At 37.7% G+C, this 21,516-nt stretch overlaps 2 protein-coding genes across 2 annotated transcripts; one reads left to right on the top strand and one right to left on the bottom strand.

Annotated features, from left to right (window-relative positions):
• Positions 1-2,852: 2,852 nt before the first annotated feature.
• btg4 (B-cell translocation gene 4) lies at positions 2,853-4,992 on the bottom strand. The gene is made up of 4 exons (XM_079607355.1): positions 4,574-4,992; positions 4,353-4,490; positions 3,980-4,250; positions 2,853-3,874 (listed from the first exon to the last, which is right to left on the bottom strand). Exons 1-4 carry the CDS (start codon positions 4,744-4,746, stop codon positions 3,671-3,673), a joined length of 786 nt encoding a protein of 261 aa, XP_079463481.1. The 5' UTR covers positions 4,747-4,992; the 3' UTR covers positions 2,853-3,670.
• A 3,811-nt stretch (positions 4,993-8,803) lies between these two features.
• Positions 8,804-21,506, top strand: hoatz (HOATZ cilia and flagella associated protein). The gene is made up of 6 exons (XM_079608806.1): positions 8,804-9,095; positions 9,387-9,422; positions 9,515-9,588; positions 16,064-16,123; positions 20,083-20,138; positions 21,131-21,506. Exons 1-6 carry the CDS (start codon positions 8,864-8,866, stop codon positions 21,195-21,197), a joined length of 525 nt encoding a protein of 174 aa, XP_079464932.1. The 5' UTR covers positions 8,804-8,863; the 3' UTR covers positions 21,198-21,506.
• The last annotated feature ends 10 nt before the right edge of the window (positions 21,507-21,516 follow it).

Genomic DNA, 21,516 nt, shown 5'->3' with positions numbered 1-21,516 from the left:
TATGCACATCCAGACGTTCCTCTCTGTCTGGCCACATAATTTCATCTGCATCACAGCGAATATCATCTCTTGCAATGCAATCCAAAACAACAACATGCTTGCTCAGATGGTCTCCAGTTAGACCCCTCTCATTCTCAGGGATTATGTCCCTGTAAAGAGTGTCTAACAAAGTCAGCAGATGTTGTGTGTTGTATGGAGCAAGACTGGGGATATGCCATTTATACACACCTGTTCTCCCGACGAAATGTTTGAACAATTGAATTTACAGTGGTTCTCCCAACATTTGGCTGCACCCTTCGACCAGCCTCAGCCGTTGTGAGGCCGTGATTGACAACATGATCCACAATTGTACCCCTGATTTCATCAGGGATCCGCCTATGTACTTGGCCTCTTCTTCCCCTTCCCCTTCCCCTTCCCCTTCCCCTTCCCCTTCCCCTTCCCCTTCCCCTTCCCCTTCCCCTTCCCCTTCCCCTTCCTGCACCCGCACCCGCACTCTCACCCTCACCCTCACCCTCACCCTCACCCTCACCCTCACCCTCACCCCTCTTCAACGAGGCTGGCCTTGCATTTCTGTGTCACAGTATTGTAGAAATGGTACACACTATGTCCTGCTTGGTTCATATATGCTTGTAAAGTGGGGGTATATGGGATTCAGCTCTGACAGTGATTGTAGAGAAGTGGCTTATCATTGGTTGCAACTAATGCTTCACAAACCCCTTCGCATCAGTGAAAGTTGAGATTCACCTAAGATAAATTGTTCAATTTAGGAGACATTTTCAAAAATGATTAAAAAAAATTTGTAAAATTAGCTTGACAGATTTTGACAACTACTTCAACATTTTTGTATGTAATGACTCGAGCAATGAGAGGAGGACTATTAGTTTTATATGGAATGACTATTCAGCATTCACAAGTATAGTTAATTTTGAATGCAAGACATAAGAAAATGATAATGTTATAAAACAGCAGAGAGTTGTATGAAAGCAATTGATGCATGTCCAAAAGCATTTGCAATTTGTTGGAAGGAATGACAAACTGCTACTATGATGTGCACAAATGACTAAATGTTGTGGAGGTTGAACTAACTGTTGTGCAAATGTAAATAGTGATGTGAGAAATGCACCAAAGCGACTGAGAAAAACTGTAATTGCATAATTAATTGAATATTTTAATAAGACTCGTGTGACAATAATATGTCAAATAATTTATCAATTATAAATTATAAGAAATATCTGACAGCTGGTGGTGCAATATAACAATTTGTATAATGTTTGCAACTTCACTTTATTGCCTCTATGAGTCGCCAACAGACAAAAATCACGACAAATGTACGTACGCCAGGCATGAAGTTTACGTGGAGGAACGCACATTCTTACGTTAATTTCACTGTTAGTACATCTGAACGTGAACGTGAAAGCTGGCGTACGCCGTGTTTTTTTGCGTACGCAGTGTTGATACATGAGGCCCCAGGTCTGGAGCAAACTGTGCTCTACACTGGACTGCATTCTGGAGTCAAAACAGACTCTGGACAAAACTCTTGGACTGGAGCAGACTTTGGGACGGGCCATTTGGAGTGGTGATGAAAGACTCGTGTGTGTTGAGATTTTATGAATAGCATGCTTTAGAAACACTAAGCCTGTTTTAATTGCCATGCTGACACAATTGGAGGATCAGTTATTTTTGGCCACCGCTTCCAAAAATTGGTTTCTTGGATTGGGGAATTGACGTGACCATACCTCGGTAGGCCTGGAGCTGAACATATTGTGGAAGACAACCATTTATTCTCTGAAAATCCCAAGGGCACTGACATATGAGACCAAGGGGGTTGCTGAAGTGTGGTTTCTTCATCACTAACCTCACCCACAGCACCATGTCCAAATACTGTTGCAGTTAAATGTTCAGGCTGCCAACTGGTATCCAGGGAGAAAAGTGGTTGTCCAATCCACTCCAGAATGAGTTAATCAGATATTGGTCATACCAAGGTGTTAGTAATTCTGGACAAATTCCTCCATGTTCTTCTCTATACTGCAGCCATTTTGACAAATGGAGCACAATTTATCCTCCTCACTGACTCCTGCTGGGTCCATATTTGGATAGTCTGGCCTGTAATTATATATTAGTCACACAGGAGTATATTAGAACCCAGGCGCAAGAGATTTATTGAACGACTAATTGATGAGAGATTTTTCATTTTTGGGACAAGTATCCTTTTAACAGTTGCTGTTGAACACCGTAGCTTAAAATAAAGATGGAGAAACCATGTACATATTTGAAAGTCTTTGAATACCCTAGTATGCTTTAATTTCCCTGAAAAACAAAGCTAAAATTGAAATAACACCAGCAAAAGTTGTATTTCAAGTCAACTAAATGAATTTACATTTTACTAATGACAAGAGTAAATTTATTGACTCAGATCAAGTATAAACAGTTCAGAGTAACAAGGCATATACACTTTTTCAGTGTATACTGTATATCATGAGGTCTATAGTTGTGTAACTTAATTCAATACCATGATAAAGCTTCAGCAGTTATTGTGATATAAAAATTTGATAGTCACTTGTTTCATATATCAGCTTAAAGTGGACCTACAATTATTTGAAGGATATAAACAGTTTGAAGGAAAAAATATTTGAAAATCTTGTGTATTTTTTGTACTGCAATCTATTTTTGTAGGTCTTGTATCCATTAGGACAAAATACATTTGATAAATATGCATTGTAGTGATTAACCGAGGGCCCACAGCAATAATTATGAAGAGCAGTTAAGAGTCTCTAGCATAAACCCCAGGTTTACATGCAATAAACAAGTAATGCCCACACACTGCACTATTTTTAGCATGTTTTCCACTCAGTGGCAGTTAATGGAAATCACATGACTAACAACGATACAATCTGAGAGAGGTTTAGTAGGTTGCTATAGCCTACTCACTACACGACTTTCAGTTCCAGTCAAAACACGTCACAGGATTTGGATCGTAAAGTCTAAATATTTAACCTCACAGGCATCTGCAATTCATTAGTGCTCCTTTTAGAAACAAGCCTTGAAACCGGGTGATTGAATCTCAAACCACACTCCCATCTTCCTTTTCAACAAAGACTACTAGTCAAGTTCAGAAACACAGAAAAAAAAAAATCCCAATTCACAGTTCTGACTTTCCAAATCCAGGACAACGCAGAATTAACGGAGCTAATTTATAAGAGAAAACTACTTTCAGTACACAATGTGAAATTAAGTTAAATTAGAACAAAAGTTAAGTGAAGGGAAACTCCGTATGAAGTGCTCAGAGTTATCACTGGAGATGACAGCGTACAAGTTACAAACCATATAATTTACATTCATGACTGATGCGAAGAGAGTTTAACTGAAACTACAAGTGAGAAGAAATGCTCTGCCAAAAGGAATGAATATTGTATATTTGTCACCATCTAGTGGCATAAGCATAAACTTCAAATACTTCCACACAAGCAAGTTCTATTAAAACAGATTTTATTTAGAAAGTCTTTTCCACAAAAACCATATAATAAAATTTACTTTAAAATTGCATTGCCACATGACTCCATAAATAATTTATTAAATCATTACATTTAAATTGAGTTATATTCAATAACTCACGTATGCCTGCATAGCTGCTCAGCAAAACAATGACAAACTGTGATATTAAAATTGAAGTCTAAGAGCGGTTCTTGCTGACCCAGTGAAATCGGTCCACCCTTGGACCAGAGAAGCCGTAGGAGGGCCTGTAGCCCTTAAAACTCTTATGAGGTGGGTATGGTCCACCTGAAGAATGCTGCTGGTAGCCCTCAGAAGCATATGGTTTTCTTTTAGGGTATGTCCCCCAGTTTTGCATGGGAGGAGGCTGCCCAAACTCACTGAACTACACATGGAAAAAAGCAATTAAACCAGTGCAAGTTTAAGAAAGCAACAAGTAGAGTTAAAGACATGCTAAGGGACTGAAAAGTGGTTATATAGACTATGTTACCTGGTATACACTGTTTGGGTTGGAGACCGTGGGGATGCATTTGGGCTCTGGAACTGAAAGACTGCTGCTATTACTGCTATTGCTGCTACTCACGGTGCTGCTCACGGTGCTGCTCATGCTGGTGTTTCCTCCGTCCTCATCAGAGGAGGTTCCAGAGTGGTAGTCCGATGAAGCCCTTTCCACCGCATTATTTATCCTACGAGAGAACTCCCCATCTCTCTTTTGACCCTCCAACTGGGTAACACAAAATGGGGTTGACTTCTCACCATACCTTTAGAGAAGAAACAACATTTTCAGTTTTGGAAGTGCTACGGTACAATCAATTCATAAAAACTTATGCACTTCATTGATAGGCCAGAAAACTTAGCACTACCGGCAGGACACCTCTCCCGGATCAACCCAAATGGTCATTTCCTTTGGCAATCCAAGATTTTCAAAAACAATGTCACTCTGGCGACAAGCACGTTCGATAACTGGGTCTCTTGTTTGAGTTTTGTTCATCCTTAGACACCTAAGAAAAGAAAAAGCCCTTGATTACTCCAATTACTTAATTTACACTCAATTCAGAAGTTAAGTTAGCATTAGGCTACTTGCCTAAAAGCCTGTCCTTTGGTTGGTTTTTCTGGGTACCAATGACTTCTGTAAGTTTCAAAGAGCACTGAAGTTAGTCCCACGGCAAATTTCTCCCTCTGAACACGATCCAGTTTACCATGTTTCTTTGCTAGTCTTGCAATAAAAAACACTGTTGCTGCAATCTCTTCCTTCATTTTCAAGTGTTGTGGTGGTGAGTCAATCAGACAAGCTAATTACTTTGTGTGTGTTTTTTTAAAAAATCTTAAAACTAGGCAATTAAAAAATACAACAAACAAACTTGCTTTGTATTACAGCTACTTGATAAGTAGGCCTATCACTGGTGTTTTGCTTCAGGTATGTCAAGTCATATCAGGCTCCACAAATAAGAATTTCAATCTCTTAGAACATCAGACAGCTTTTTAATGTCTCAGGATGTGCTGATCTGTAATTAGATTGCACAGGTGTTTCTAATTGTGAGACAAATTGTGAAGTCTTTCCTAATCATTAGTCTCAGGTTCAACAAAGAGGAATTTTGATTCCTAATCGTAATCGTTGTGAGCAAAGAAATTAAACATATATGTCAACAAAATTAAATGCCACCCATGCCATGTTGAACCAATATACAAATAGGTAGCCTATTGAAAATGAGTGTGGATCTATTTTTGTCTGGACTCCCATTTATTACCATGATATTGGGTTGTTTTTGGACAGACCATCCCTAATTTAGTAGGCCGGTTGATAACCAAAACAATATAGAGAACATACAGAGATTTGATTAACTTTACAGAACAGTCGAGCAAACTTGTTCCCTAAGAACAGGTTGGGCAAGCAAGGATGTGGTTAAAATTTATGTATTTTTTTAGTCCCTGTGGGCAAGCCTAGACCTGTCTTCACGTGGACTGAATGGTCTCTCTGGTAACGTTGTCCAGAGACCCATTGTCCACTAAACACTGTTTAGCATTGCGCCATTGCCTCCCAACCGCTAACAACATAACTTTTCAGTGTTGACATAGATATGGGCCTCAGAGGCAGTTTGTTGTCTCCAAGCCTCCAGTCCTTACGCGTGTCTTGTGTCTCTTTCAACCTAAGGGATGATAACAGGTAACGGCTGAGCAATGTATACTTTAATCCTTTGATATTACTGTGCATTATAAACTGATCATTCCAAATCTACAATATGATTGGATTAGCTTTAGAATATGTTGGGAAATACAGATGAACGCACATTCAAAGTCGCTCTTAAAGGCTACCTGGAAAAAAGCAAACAGCCTAAGACAATCAAACTATAGTATACTTGGCGGGAGAATGTATTATTATTATTAGGCCTATTAATTTATTAGAACAATGCTGTGAGGAATAGTCGGGCAGTCTTGGTGTCATCACTGAAAATAGGTAGCCACATCTTGCTAAATTTTCTACAAGATGTATAGGCTATATATATATATATATATATATATATATATATAGCCTATATATATATATATATATATATATATATATATATATATATATATATATATATATATATATATATATTAAAAACTCTGTAAATATTGGAATTTAATATTGTACACCCCAATGAAGGGTACATCTAATCTATGTAAAAATAATAATAATAATAATTCACGGAAAATTACAATCCATTAAAAAAAATTAAGACTTTTTTCAATTTCATTTCAATTAGGCTAATAGTAATATTTCATCAAATTGAATTGAATAATACTTACATATTATTCACATTATGAATGAATCATTTTAAATTAATAAAAAAAAACTTTTTGTAATCTAAATGGAAGGGAATGGATCATAAGTTTATTCGTAGGCTATTCATAAATTTAAAAAAAAAGAAAGAAAGAAAATATGTTTAAATTTAAGTTTACGATTTATACAAAATGTTTTATTAAGCAATAGTTTTTGTAGCCTAGCCTACTCATTTAAAATTCTTAATTCATAATGTGAACAATATGTAAGAATTATTCAAATTCAATTCAATTTGATTGAAGTTTACTAATTGCGTAAATCTTTAAAAAGGCTTAGCTTACTTTTTTGTGTGTGTGTGCTTAGAATAAGCTAGATTAATCAAAATATTCTTTAGTTTAGTGTTAAGGGGAGTGCACAAGTGTAAAATAGGCCCTATGTTTTATTGTTTATATTTAGTAGTGAGAGTAATTGTATTAAGAGTTCATTGGTTTGAGCAAGTAGGTCTACATTCCACTGATTTTACGCTTTTATAGTTTCGCTCTTTGTCATCTTCATTTATTACTTTGTACGGCGCGCATCTCTGTATTGTAGCCTAGGAGAAATAGCGCCATTATCAGCAGCGGTGAGCGCCGTAGTTCGCGCTCAACCGGCTCCCGCCTCAGACGGCGCTGAATTTGAACATACAATATATCAGCCCTGGCTATAAATACAGACAGCTTGTGCTGGAATCCAAAGCAGAAGGACTTTGAAAGACGACGGGACAGAGAGCTCCCGATGAGTTTCTTCACGCAAGACTGTCTTTAAATGGTCGTTATGGCCTTCGTTTTCCAGTTATGAATTGTTTTATTTGACAGGTAAGTTACCTATAATTAAAAAGAGGTAGCTATATGCACATTCAACCCCACCTGGAGATGTGACGTCAGTGGGGTGGTAACAACAACAGATGAACACAAACCTGAGAGTGCAGAAGAATTCAGTCAGGTGACTTCTCACTGAAAGACTAAAATTATTCATATTTGTTATGGCTTAGCATTCAGTGGGTATTACTTCTTTCTTGGATATGGGTATGTAGCCTATATTATAGATTTAGCCTATAGGCCTATTTTAATGTAGCCTATTGTTTGTTTTGCCAAGTGACTTTGTTGTTTGTCTTTTCTTCATTTAGGTTTACATGGTAGCTACAAACAGATTAATGTGCTGATATATTAACCTGTTGGGGTTGGTTTGTAGGCAGTGTTGTTAGCTGATTGTTTTATATAATCTACAATCACTAACCATACTGCCAACACAACGACCTACAAGCAAACACAGAGCTGATACAATTATTTGACGGTGTTTATCTATATCATATTGGTCTATTTGCCATTTTAAGAACAGTTTTTGTGAGATGCAGGTCTGACGTGACTGGTGGATTTGTGCAGGTTCTGCAGGAGACATTAGGATAAAGCCCAATGATGGAAATGGACCCTGCCAGAGGCTATACTGTGTGGTCATCAGGCAGTGTAGTTAGTTGATTACAATCCTTGTAGTAATCACTAACCTCACTACCAGGTGAAGACCAGTTGTAAAACAACTATTTGTTTTTGCTGTGTTTTTATAATTTGATCTTTGTAATGAAATACATCTGAAAATAAAGTGAAACATATCACACATCTTTTCTGATTTTTCAATTGATTAGATTTGGTGGTATTGCTCATTTTTGTATTAAATATTTGTTCAATAACATTTCAATTTGACAACTGATAACTGAGTTCAGAAAAAGTATGCCTCTGCTAAATAAAAAAGTAATACAAATTTTATTATTTTAAATTTAGGCTACATTAGAAAAATGCAGTGGTGGGCAGAAATTTGCTGTAAAAAATGTCTGGGGATTTTTTTTATGGGGGGGGGGGGGGCTGCATTTACACATTGCTGTGGGCCTATATCTTTATATTGTTTTATTATTATTATTATTTTTAAGTATTTGTGCTGCTTAAACATGATATACCTTTACATACAGTAATATGACCTTGATAATTGTACAGACAGTACAGGGCAGCCACATGTAGCCTATACAGTATAGGCCAATATGATATTTCAAAATTGTGCTTTCTATGTACAAACATGTGCTACAAGAGAGTGCAGTGTTACATTATCAAGGTAACAAACATAACTGGTTACAATAAGGAGAAGAAACAACCACCATTTAAGTAAAATCGAATTAAACGCATCAGGGATTTCATCTTAAATTAGGCCTATATATAATTTAATAATTTCCTATAAGCTAATTCTTACATAAAACACGTAGGCTAAACAGATTTTACACTACACTTACGAGGATTGTCTTATAAAACTGATTTTTATTTCAAAACACATACATGAAGTTCTACATTCTACAATTAAGTAATGTATGAAAACATTATTGCCTGTTAAATTGTCTAGCCTAACTTAAACTTACTGTTTATAAAAAATCTTTAGTAGTTTTTTATTGTATTCCCTTTAAAACTGAATATTTTGCGGAGTTGCCTCTTTCCTTATATTCCTTATTAAGAAGTCCCCGCACTTCCGTTTACTAGTCTGAGCGTTTAGTCACCTTGGCAACCGTAACACATCCTCACGTGGCTGTTAGCTATGGCTAGAACAGAAAGCTCGCTAACTATTATGACTGAAGAACTAAACGAAGAGGCTTTAGACAGTCTTTCAGAAATAGAAAAACTTTATACGGTATTTGATGGAGCGTCACAAGAAGATGTGGCATATGCGAAAGTTTTCTGGAACTCCCTTTCCCTGCAGCCTCCGATCGAGTCTCGTCTCGTTTCTGCTGACATCAGGCAGCGGTTAAAAGTTGCGAAGACCCCGCACTGTAAGTGTAACGTTCATTCAAGGTATTTTGTACGTGCAAATTGTCTTAAAGTGCGTTACAAACTTGCATGAATGAGCTGTGAAACGCTTAAACACCTTTAATGTTGTGCTTACAGTGCTTTTTCTAATTGCACCATTAGAGAAAATACTGATTATGGTCTTAGAAATAGCCTATATTTTGTCGTGTAAATATATAAATAGCAGGCTTTAAACACTTGTGGTGGCGCATGAAAAGAATTAGGCTAAAATAAGATAAAGAAGAATAATGATCTTCTGTTATTTTATTTTTTAGCCACAAATGCTGCTGCAAAGCAAGCGTCATGGTCAAGTAAGTATATGCTATATTATTGATTGTATGAGTGTATTGTTTTGTATTATTATTAAATGTAATCAGCTTTGGTCTGTTTGTTTTCTTGGTAGAGAGGGATGATGAAATCCAGCAGGATGTTTATTTGAAGCAAAAACAAGAGGAGAGACAGAAATACATGGAGATGGTGAGGTCTCAGTGGCACTGCAAGTTAACAAACCAGCTTCATAAAACTGTTTTGAGTACTTAAGAAAAATGCTCTTTTATTCTGCTGAATTTTACCAAACAAACATTTTTACCCTCAGCAGAAATACTCTGTCTATAAAGTATTCAGTTTTTTTCAGCAGGTAGGTTTACATAGATAGACCACAATGTTATAGGTCTATATATATTTATATTGCATACTGTGTATGATTGGATCATTATTACAGTGATTATTATGTTTCTAGCATGTTATATGTTTGGCAACTGTTCTTCTAACCCTAATTGATGGAGTGTGTAGCTTTTCATTTCTTAAACAACAGTAGGAAGACACATAATGGCCCCATTCCAAGATGGCAATAGCCGTGTTTCCACCGAAATTACCCGGGACAATTTGTTCCAGGTAGTAACCTTTTTCCCCCAGACCAGCTGTCTTCGTTTTCATCACGGTCTAAAGCAGTGTTTCCCAACCCTGCTCCTTGAGGCACACCAACTACACTGTAAAAAAATATTTTCATGATTTGTTATCACAACTTTTTATCTTTTGTCAAATCAACTTTGATAACTAATGTGTGAAGATAACATACTATTTTGAGTTTCTGTTTATTAAACCATTCTTCATTGTATTAACTCAAATTTTTGATTACAACGAACTCAAAATTTTAAAGCAACGAGGTAACTTGCTTTTTTTTTTACTGTGTACACATTTTCCAACTCCTCCTAATCAAACACACCTGAATCAACTCATCAGCTTGTTAGTAGAGACTCCAAGACCAGAAATATATGGGTCAGATAAGGGTGCACTGATGTTGGTGTGCCTCTAGGAGCAGGGTCTGGAAACACTGGTCTAAAGTACCTTGAAGATTAGGCAAATCAGTCCGGTGACGTAGGACTGCGCTCGACTTTCCAGTTCCCGCTGGATTTCGTCCTCCGCATATAAGCTTAATAAAGCCTGAACCTCTTCGACTGTCCATCCGTCGTCTTAATTTTGCTCCAAAATAACTCCATTTTTGATTCGAATTGCAAACAACTTACTGCACGCACCGCAATAGACTTTTATAAATGGTGGTTTAAATAAAATGCTGCGTGGAGTCAACCAATAAAAATGCTGCGTGATTTCAACCAATCAGAATGTTCAGCGCCCAAGTCCCACCCCCGAAAGTTCCTGACCTTTCAAAAAGTATGACCTTGCTAGCAGGGACTTAACGCATGCTCTGAGCAGAAATTTTTTACCCGGAACTTAATTTAGAGCCTGGTCCCTGCGATAGAAACACACAGAGTACCACCCCAAAGTCCCTACTAGTTCCTGCGGAAAGTTCCTGCAGTGGAAAGGCAGCTCAAATTGTGAAAGAGTGGTTGGGAGCGAGCATGAAATTTAATTTTCACACACGAATGGGCTCCTCTGAGTCCAGACCTTAAATTCATTGAAAGTCTTTGGGATGTGCTGGAGTAGACTTTACAGAGTGCTGGACTCTTGCATTGTCAATACAGGATCTTGACCAAAAGTTGATGCCCCTCTTGATGGAAATAAATGTGATGTTATTTCTATTCAAGAGGTGCGTCTGCAAGAGTCAAGCACTCTGTAAAGTCTACTCCAGTGTCTTCCTTCCTACATGGTTGTTTAAAAAATGAAAAGCGACACACTCCATCAATGATGGTTAGAAGAACTGTTGCTAAACCAGCCCGGTCTCACCCCAAAACGTCATATACTGACGGGTCTTGACCATACGTCAACATACGACGAAAAGGGTACCCCTATAACGTCAATATGAGACGCAGACATAAGCGCACCAGCAGCGCCTCCTAGCGGTACCCTAACGCATACCTAAACCCAACCATACCCGAATCGTCACACATGGACGTTAAAGGGTACCCTTTTCGTCGTATGTTGCCATATGGTCAAGACCCGTCAGTATGTGACGTTTTGGGGTGAGACTGTGTTAGCTAAACATATAACATGCTAGAAAAAATTTTTTTTACTGCAATAATGATGATCCAATTCATTCATTTCAAGACTCTTAAGCATTTGCCTATTTAAATCCAAACAACTTTTTTTGGCCGGGCAGTGTAAATGTAAGGGATAATGTACATCCAGCCGTTTGTTCTCTGAGAATAACCCCCGACAGGGTGATGAGGACCCCAACACGGAGCGGAGGGTTATTCGAGAACAACCGGCTGGATGTACATTATCCCGCTTATTACACGGCAACTTGCCACATAAGTAAATAATTAGACACAAAATATTGAAATATTTTATTAGCTCTTTAAACGCAAAGCTTCGCGGCGAGAGCAGTTGCTAGCGCGGCAAGTTCAAACTAGACAGACATTTAAGAGATACGGTATACAGTCATACCACTTATTACACAGCATTTCGCCACATAAATAATTATAGGGATAAGATATATTGATTTCAGATTAAACTGTTTGTATCTCATAATCCAACAGTGTACAAAACAATAGTCACAACATGGCAGCAGCTGCGTTTTTCTATGAAACGAGAGAGCGAGTCCATGATACTGGATGGCATAATTCAATTGCTGTACACAAACTATTGATTCGACTGAGTTTTAATACTTTATTAGCTCACCAAACGCAAAACTTCCACGAAGAAAACACGTTCCTAGCGCTGCTTACTTCAGTAACCCGGATGAGCATGCGTTATCTGTTTTGAGCGGTTGTTATCTGGGAATATCATACCGCTGGATGGCGCTATTGACCAATCAGAATCTAGTATTCCACAGAGCCGTGTAATATATATATATATATATATTTCACGTTCGCTCTACACAGAGTGTTTGATACTCAGTTGCTTACTCTCATGACACAAATATTTCTAATATGTTGGACCTTTTATTTAAACTCCTACATTCACTTGTTGTGATATGCCTTCACAAGAACTTGTAGGAGCTGTGACTGTGATGTGTATGGTCTGTTATGATATGTTTGAAATGATTTATTTTTGTTTAATTTTTTACATTACAAAAACTGTTTTAACAGGGGTGTGTCTATGCTTTTTATATCCACTGCATGTGGCATACTTCAGTTTGTTGAAAATACGTGGACTAGATGCCCCGAGTTTGTCTTGATGCTCCCTTTGCAGTGATCTTTAATTCTAGACAGTGCATTGCTGCATAAAAAGCTAATGAGCCAGCCCGTGGAGGGCAGTTATAGATCTCTGATGAAAGATGATTTGAGATCAGCAGAGTTTCTAAGTGTGGATCTGGCAGGCTGGATCCGCCAGTAGTGCTCAGCACATCGCATTAGCACAATGAGTAGCCTATATCTGAGGAGCATCACAGATCATTTAAGATAACAACATCAAATAGAACTGGTATAGATATTTTAATGGTGCTACAGCAAGCATCACTATAACTATTGCTGATACTTTAGCCCCATTCACACAGCACTTTGAACCCGGCAAATTGCCGGAACGCCTTCTGTGTGAACGCAAACACGACCCGGGTTTAATGCCGGGATCGATGCCGGGTTGGGGACCTAGTAACATTGCCGTGTTCAGACCCGGAACGCGCGCTGTGTGAACAAAAGCCAGGACAAATGCCGTAAGGGGTGTGTCGTAGTGATGATCCACGAGCCTTCGCAATGACGTAGTTATCGTGCGACTCTGTTACTCTGTTAGAAGAAAGTTTGTGTTCGTCATCGATACAAGAAAGAACGAAAAGATGTCTGCAAACTGGACTGAAGCAGAGACCCGTGAGCTCCTTGCAATCCGCGCCGAAGCTGAGATCGTTCGCCAGCTTTGTGGAACGGTACGTGATGCGTTAGTGTACGACCGAATCCGAAAAAAAATTATCGAGCGTGCGTACCTTATACGTCACATCATAACGTCACGCGTCTATCCGGGACATACCCGGGTTGTGTGTGAACGCGCTCTCTGATTCCGGCAAATCACTGGCAGTGTGAATAAACCATTTTCAAACGAACCCGGGTCAAATCCCGGGTCACTTTATCCGTGTATTTTCCGGAATCTCTGTGTGAAAGGGGCTTTTGAGAATTTGAACACACCCCTAACTCAAAAATTTTGATGTAATGCATCCTTGCTTCATTTATGCTGTTGAAGCACCTGATAGGCTATGTTGTGCTTCATATTACCAGGCGGTTTTCATGCTGATTGATTGTCCACTTTCAGTGCTTTCAAACAGAGGTATCCAATAAATTTGCAGATTTAATTTAAAGGTTTCCATTGCTGTCTGACTCGTGTAAATTTTCTCGCAGAGGAGTCAGTTGTAATGCTATCTAGCTGGTAGAATCCTTAAGAGCCTGCTTAGATGCTCTTAAGCCCTACATTTGTGCAGTGATGAATCTCTACATAGCTACTTTCTCTCCCAACACTGCACTAACCACATCTACTAATCGGATTAGCAGGAAATCATTGGTCTTGCGGATCAATTCATCTGCGTACAAGAATAAGGAAGCATTGATTTGTCCCTTTTAGGCGGCACTGCTCGGACAAGAAACTTGTCGTTTTGCTTTACAGACTAAAAAAAAAACCCGCACTTGCCACAGAACCTGATGAGCATTACGATTTTTTTAAGACTGTGGTCACATTATGCGGTTAAGTTTCATTCATAGACGTAGATCATTACAATTTCACAAAGCTGAAATTAGAAAAGAAACATTTTCAGTTCTTCAAGTTGTATGTCCGTGAATTATGTTTTATCATCACAATTTTAAGGGTAAACTGTACATACAGGTGAACCTCGAAAAATGTGCAAAAGTTCATTTATTTCTGTAATTCTACTTAAAAGGTGAAACTAATATATTATATAGACTCATTACATGCAAAGTGAGATATTTTTAGCCTTTATTTGTTATATTATGATGATTATGGCTTACAGCTATGAAAACCCCAAATTCAAAATTAGAATATTGTGAAAAGGGTTTCATAGCTGTAAGCCATAATCATCATAATTATAACAAATAAAGGCTTGAAATATCTCACTTTGCATGTAATGAGTCTATATAATAGGCTATATTAGTTTCACCTTTTAAGTTGATTTACTGAAATAAATGAACTTTTGCACAATATTAAAAATGTTCACCTGTATAGTCGGGTCCAATTCTTTTTTTAATTATAATATTTTTTAATTGCAAATTATATTTTCAGTATAACAAAGTTGAATTGAAACATGAATGCCAGATATTTTTGGCCAGATAATTTTTTATATGTCCCCTCTTAATGAAAGCAGCACTCAAGCTGCGTGGACCAACACAATCTCATGGCAATTCATAAAAAAAACAAAAAACTTTTTTATGTTTTGCCAAACTGGTGGCTGATTAATATGAATTCATACAATCTCTCTCACACATTTTCGTATGATCTGCTTACATGTCAGGGTAGATCTTAATGCTTACCTTTTGTCTAAAATACGTTGTACTAAATCATACGTTTTCCTATGATTCACATCGCACAAATTTTTACGAAATTGCCAACTCGCAAGATCAAGTTAATTTTCTCCACAAGTTTGCTTAAAACCTGATGATTATGTTTTCTAGCATGATCTTAAGCGTGACTGTCTGTATAATAGAATAATTTTGACCATCTCTACCATGTGATGTTTACTCTAGCCTTACATATTCTATATAAACGTGTGTTTAATGTGTTCATCACAATTTGGTCCGTCATTCATCTCTTTGCATCTGAAAATAGCGGGTCGAGCAGTTCAGTGGGCAGTACCCTCTCTGTAATGTCTGTATTCATGCTGTGAGTAATCAACCTGGAATCCCCAAGATGGATGGCCCTCTGGAGGACAGATCCATTTGATGAGATTACTCTTAGCAAATTAACCTCATTCCCATCCTTCATCAGAGGATTATACACTTGAGGTTTTCATAAAATCTGGCTCTGCCCTGTAAAAGAAGCATTTGAGGCTGAATTAAAAAAATGTAAAGTAATTTTTATATATATATACATATACATATATATATATCAATCAAATATATATACAATCATCATGTTGATTGTAGTGTTTACTTCAACGTGGGAAATCAAGTTTTAGCAGATTGCAATATGACAGATGTTTACATTGGGTGATTATAATCAACAAATACATTACATTACATTACTATAACTGATTAACCTGCCATAAAGTGACATTGGCTTGAAAAATAGTTACAATCTACAAGCATAATGGATTTAATGAAATGACATTAAATGCAGCCAGAAACTATGGTCGTTAAATCAAAATGATGAGGCTTGTTTAGTAAGTGCAGCTGTTGGCTGGAATATACTTCAGCAGTGCTGTTATACTCAACACAATTATATGTATCATGGTGAACCATCTTTTACAGATGGGCATCAATGTAGGTGTTGATAAATAACTTCAGTAACTAATATGCAATGTACACTTGAAGCTTCTTCTGCCATCAAGATAAATTCCTAATGTGTGTAACTGTAAACATGCTTACCAATAAATCTCATTCTGATTCTGATTCATATTTAGGCCAAGAAACGTGACCAGATTATTGCCCTTCTGAAAAAGCAGAGGGATGAGCGAATTAAGGTAAGAATAATAAGTACTCAGCCCCATTAGGTTAAAACATCCGCTCAGGTCTCTCAGTTCAGTTTGGATCAGCCTTAACCTCATCTCGGGTCTTCTGCTAACACAGCCGTTGCATATTTGGATGCTGCAGGACAGGGTTCCTCAGACAGCCAAGTGTTTTATTTCTCTCTCCCATTCATTAGAGTGCTCTCTCTCCCTTCCTCAGCACTTTTTCCCTAGAGCCTTAGCATTTCTTAGGGCATCCTCCCCTATAGAGGAGTAAAGTAAAGGAGGGGGTGGGTTTCCTCAAGACTTTGATGTCTCTCTTGGGAGCAGCCTGATGATTATGGGGTAGTGGTGCTTTATCCAGCCCCTGCTGAGTACCTTACAAACCTAGTTTGCTAATACAAGTTGAACTGAAGTATTTTTTTTTTTTAGAAAGGCCATTGTGTATGTATGCATCTATGTACAGGGGTTGGGCAATAAAACTGAAACAATGGGCAATAGTTTTGGAGGTTTCACGCCTATATATGCGGATCATATTCCACACAACATAATGGGAGACATACCGTATCAGAGTTCAAAAGAATACAAATTGTTGGTGCGTGTCTCGCTGGCTCATCTGTGACCAGGGGGCGCATTACAGAAAGATCCTATCTTTAGAATCCTATCTTATCTGTTTGGTAAGCATGGCAATTTCAGTTAGGACCTCATTTAGGACAAAAGCTATTACAAAATTATATTTCTTAAATCGTAACTGTCGCCAAAATTGAACCTAGGCTCTTTTTGTTAATCTACCTGAGTCAAACTTTCGTGTAAAAGCATAATTAGAATGGAAACGCACTTTTAATTGATAAAGTCGTACAAAACCTTTCGTTTTAGTAAACTTTGTGTACACAAACAATGTAGTCAATGCTCAAGTTCATGTGTAGAGCCCCTGGTGATACTTCAAGTACACTTGTATGTCAAGCCTTCTGAGTTTTTAAAAAAATACAGATTTTGATGCTATCATAGAAGTGCCCCTAGCACTCCCATTCAAAAGGCATTTTGAGCTAAAACGAAAATACGGTCAATCTTAAAAGTGGCGTTTCCATTCTAATTATGCTTTAACACGAAAGTTTGACTCGGGTAGATTAACAAAAAATTTGCCGATAGTTACCCTTTTAATGCATAATCTTATCTTAACTACAGATAGAAAAAGGGTATTACAGAAGCACCCTAACCACAAAAAATCCTAAAAACTGTCTTAACTTTAGGACAGAACTTTAGTGGTTCTCAACCTCTCCTGCAGGGACCCCCTAACAGGCCATGTTTCTGTTTTAACCCTGAAATGGCACACCTGACTCAATTAATTAAAGGCTTAATGAGTAGTTATTAGAGTAGGAAGAGTAGGAATTAGTCAACTACTCATTAAGCCTTTAATTAATTGAATCAGGTGTGCATTTCAGGGTTAAAACAGAAACATGGCCTGTCAGGGGGTCTCTGCAGGAGAGGTTGAGAACCGCTGCCAACCCCAACACTGTGTCCTAACTACACGCAACGCCGCGACATGCGATAAAATGTATATGTTAATCAGATTTTTTGTCCTAACCGGCCGCGACGATTCTATTTTAGAAACTGTTTCTATTTTTCTGCGACGTCGCGCTGGAACAACAAACACAAAGTGTGGCAATGATAATCTCAGGTACTGTTTATGTGCTTTATTTAATGTTAAAAGTGACTTTGAATATCATTTAGTGCTCCCAGCTTTGTAGCTGTAAAAGCAACAATGGATAATTCACTTCAGATCTTGAAATTAAACAGATGGAAACAAGAACGTTCAAACTGTGAAGAAACAAGTGTATAATTTGACAAAGATTGTTTTAGTAACTCAGGAGCCTGTGTATTTGAATAATGTTTAAATGGTGTAATATTTGTGAATTTTATTATGTAGCCTACTTATCCATTTTCTTGTGATTGCCGTCAGGATACTCTCTGGTGCTGTGCACTTGACGCGAGAGCCCGCCCACACGCTGTTCTGATTGGCTGTGGGTTTTGATTGATTTTCACGCATCTCGCAGTCGCATCGTGTCTAGTGTGGACAGACAAATTATTTGTCGCTGGATCTTATCGCATCGCGTCTGGTTAGGACACGATGTTCATGACATTAACTTCAAAATTATTTGAAAGCCTGTAAAAATCACACAATAATAGCCCTGCCTGAGAATGGCGTCACATTTATTAATGATACCAGATGAAGAACAGCGATGTTTGATGGTGGAAAGACTTTATGAACACCCAAATGATGTGCTGCATTTTGACGACAAAACTCTGACAAAATAATTACAGACTCCTATGAAATAAAAGGATTAGGCTTTGCCTTTTCTACCTAACTTATCAAAACTTCACATAATGAAAAGCACCACTTATTTTCTTTCTCCATTCTCCAGTTTTTCCATTTTACTTCATAGCAGCTGTTTGCGTGTCATTTGTTGCTTGGTTGCTTGAGAGTTGATTACCGAACTCGATGGAGGGGTTTAAGATTTCCTAACTACAGATAAAAGGGGAGATTGTAAGATAGGGTAAGAATCCTAAATCAAGATTTGCTTCTGTAATACGAATTTGTGAAAAATCCGAAATTAACTTGTCAGATCTTAACTTAAGACTTAAGATAGAAAGTGTCGGTAATATGCCCCCTGGACAGCATGTCTTTGTGGTATATGGAGATCTATGGTATCCAGGGTAATGTCAGCATAGCACCACGTAGAATGAACCACATCCAACAGGAGTAACTGTCAATGCAAGAGGAAGCCGTCTGAAAGAGATGTCCAGGTACTGACCCGGATTGTATCCACACACGCACAAAAAAAAAAACATAAAACCACAGCTGCCCAACTCACTGCTGAATTAATTGCACACCTTGACTCTCCTATTTCCACCAAAACTGTTCGGGAGCTTCACAGAGTCAGTATTCATGGTCAGGCTGCTTTAGCCCCTTTTGGTCAATCGTGCCAATGCCAAATGCCGCTTTCATTGGTGCCAACAGTGCAAATCTTGGGCTATAAACAATGTGAAACGTATTGTTCTCTAATGAGTCCGCATTCACTGTCTTTCCCACATCTGTGGGAGTTACGATGTAGAAGCCCCAAATAGGCTTAACACCTGGACTGTTGCGTGCCCATAGTGAAGCACGGGGTGGATCAGTGGTGGTTTGGGCTGCAATGTCATGGCATTCTCTACTGTGCTTGATGTGCGCATCACTTCCAAGGACTACCGAACCATTCTGGAGGACCATGTGCATCTAATGGTTTAAAAGTGTATCCTGAAGAGGGTCCCGTGAATCAGAATGATACTGCACCAATACACAGCAAGACATGTGACAGAATGGTTTGATGAACATGAAAGTGAAGTTGAACATCTCCCATGACCTGAACTGTCACCACTTTTGGGTATTTTGGAGCAACTCAGAAAACGTTTTCCCCCACCAGTATAAATGAACTGGCCACTGTTCTGGAAGAAGAATGGCTCAATATCCCTCTGGCCACTGTGAAGGACTTGTATTTGTCATTTCCAAGACATTGATGCTGTATTGGCTGCAAAAGGAGGCCCTACACCATACTAATAAATGATTGTGGTCTAAAACCAGGTGTTTCAGTTTCATTGTCCAACCCCTGTATGTATTAACTTTACATTTTACAGCCAAAACTGTGATGGATAACATCCCATCCCATATATACATATATATATACATATTGATATTTATTGAGCACTAAATAAGCATATAAGAATGATTCCTGAAGGACCATGTGACAATGAAAAATATTATTAGAAACATTCAAATATAATGTTTTAATTTGTTATAATATTTTTATATTAGATTATATATTTGTTTTTACTGTATTTTTGTGTGTGTGTGTGTGCGTGCGTGCGTGTGTGTGTGTATGTCATTTCTAAGTCCCTTGTATTTAATATCATGCAGAATTAATATGTATATTCAACAGAAGGAGATGATTTCTTACCAACACAAACCAAGAAAAGGCAACCCAGTAGAAAAAAGGTACCTCTACAAAATGTTACTTATTTTTAGAGATTAACGTACTGTACCTGATTATAATTTCATCTAGCAAATTATTTTTCACTTTATCCATCAATGCAACTTAGGGATACTAGAGCAATAAACTTTTTATAATTAAAGGTGATTGTGCAGTGCAGTGTATTACTGCATTCAATAAAGTAATAGTAATTGTGTGCTTGATAGTAATTTACTGCTGTGGACAGCATAAATCACATCCAATTATAGAAGGGAAAACCACATCGGGCCGCCTCACCCCCATGTATTATTTAAACATGTAAGCAGGTAAGGGGGTGGAATTGTATGTCAGCTTGAGAGAGAGGGGAAATAACTGACAGTTTCTAACATTTTCATTATTATATTGATTCCTAGCCTACTAAAATTGATCTCCAGACAGAGTGATGAAGGGTTATTGGAAAACCAACTTAAGCTTATATTGAGGCTTAGTTATTGATCTGGAATCTGTCTGATCTTTTCTGCTCTGCTCTGTTCAGACATCTCAAACCAGCATTGATTACCTGCCCTGTTATCCAAAACAATTCCCTTTCTGATAAATGCATCATTGCAAAATCCTTTACTTAATGTCATGTTAGACTTTAATTAGCCTGTGCAGTAGATTGGTTTCTATAGCAACATTAAGTTAAATGTGCAAGCATGACACATATTATGATAATGCTGAGATTAACTTGTTTGCTGCATCTAAATACAATGCAAAACAGAAAATGCATCAAGTATTTTGTATAAAATAATATCAAGTAATGTTTTATATATTACACTTTATTTCAATGTGTCATGATACATTTAATTACCTTATAATAATTAACATTTAGATTGTGTTTGGATTGGGATTAGTTACATTTAATGCATGCTAATACTAGTAAGTGCATGTAATGTGTAACAAGGGCACTGTAAAATAAAGTGTTAACTAAACCAATTTCAATTTTAAAACCTTGAAATCATTTGTGTTTTTTTATTAGATTGGCTCCAGAGACACTTTCATCACCTGTGGATGAGGACCAGAAAGAAGTTCAGAAACTCCAATAAACAAATTGATGAAAGACAAGTCCATAAAGAACATGTCCTTTTACCAAAGTAGACAAAATGTTCAAGAAGTGTACTTAAATGTATATAGCCTACCTATGTGTTGGCTAGGCTATATCATTAAAAAATAATTTATAACTTATATCTGAAGAAGATCATTAAGCACAGTATAGGCTACTTGTAAACTGTTATGGGTTGTGTTCTACAAATAAAACTAAAAGCCCATGGCTGTTAGTTAGCCTACTGTCAGTTGGTGACGTGTTATGATCGTCTGTGTATTCGTTCAGTCACGCGCACTCGTCTCACTCTGAGCTGCCTCTCT

The sequence above is a fragment of the Phoxinus phoxinus genome (genome assembly GCF_949152265.1).
Source record: "Phoxinus phoxinus genome assembly, chromosome: 3".
NCBI classification, from domain to species: domain Eukaryota; kingdom Metazoa; phylum Chordata; class Actinopteri; order Cypriniformes; family Leuciscidae; genus Phoxinus; species Phoxinus phoxinus.
This window is presented reverse-complemented; position numbering and strand designations above follow the sequence as displayed.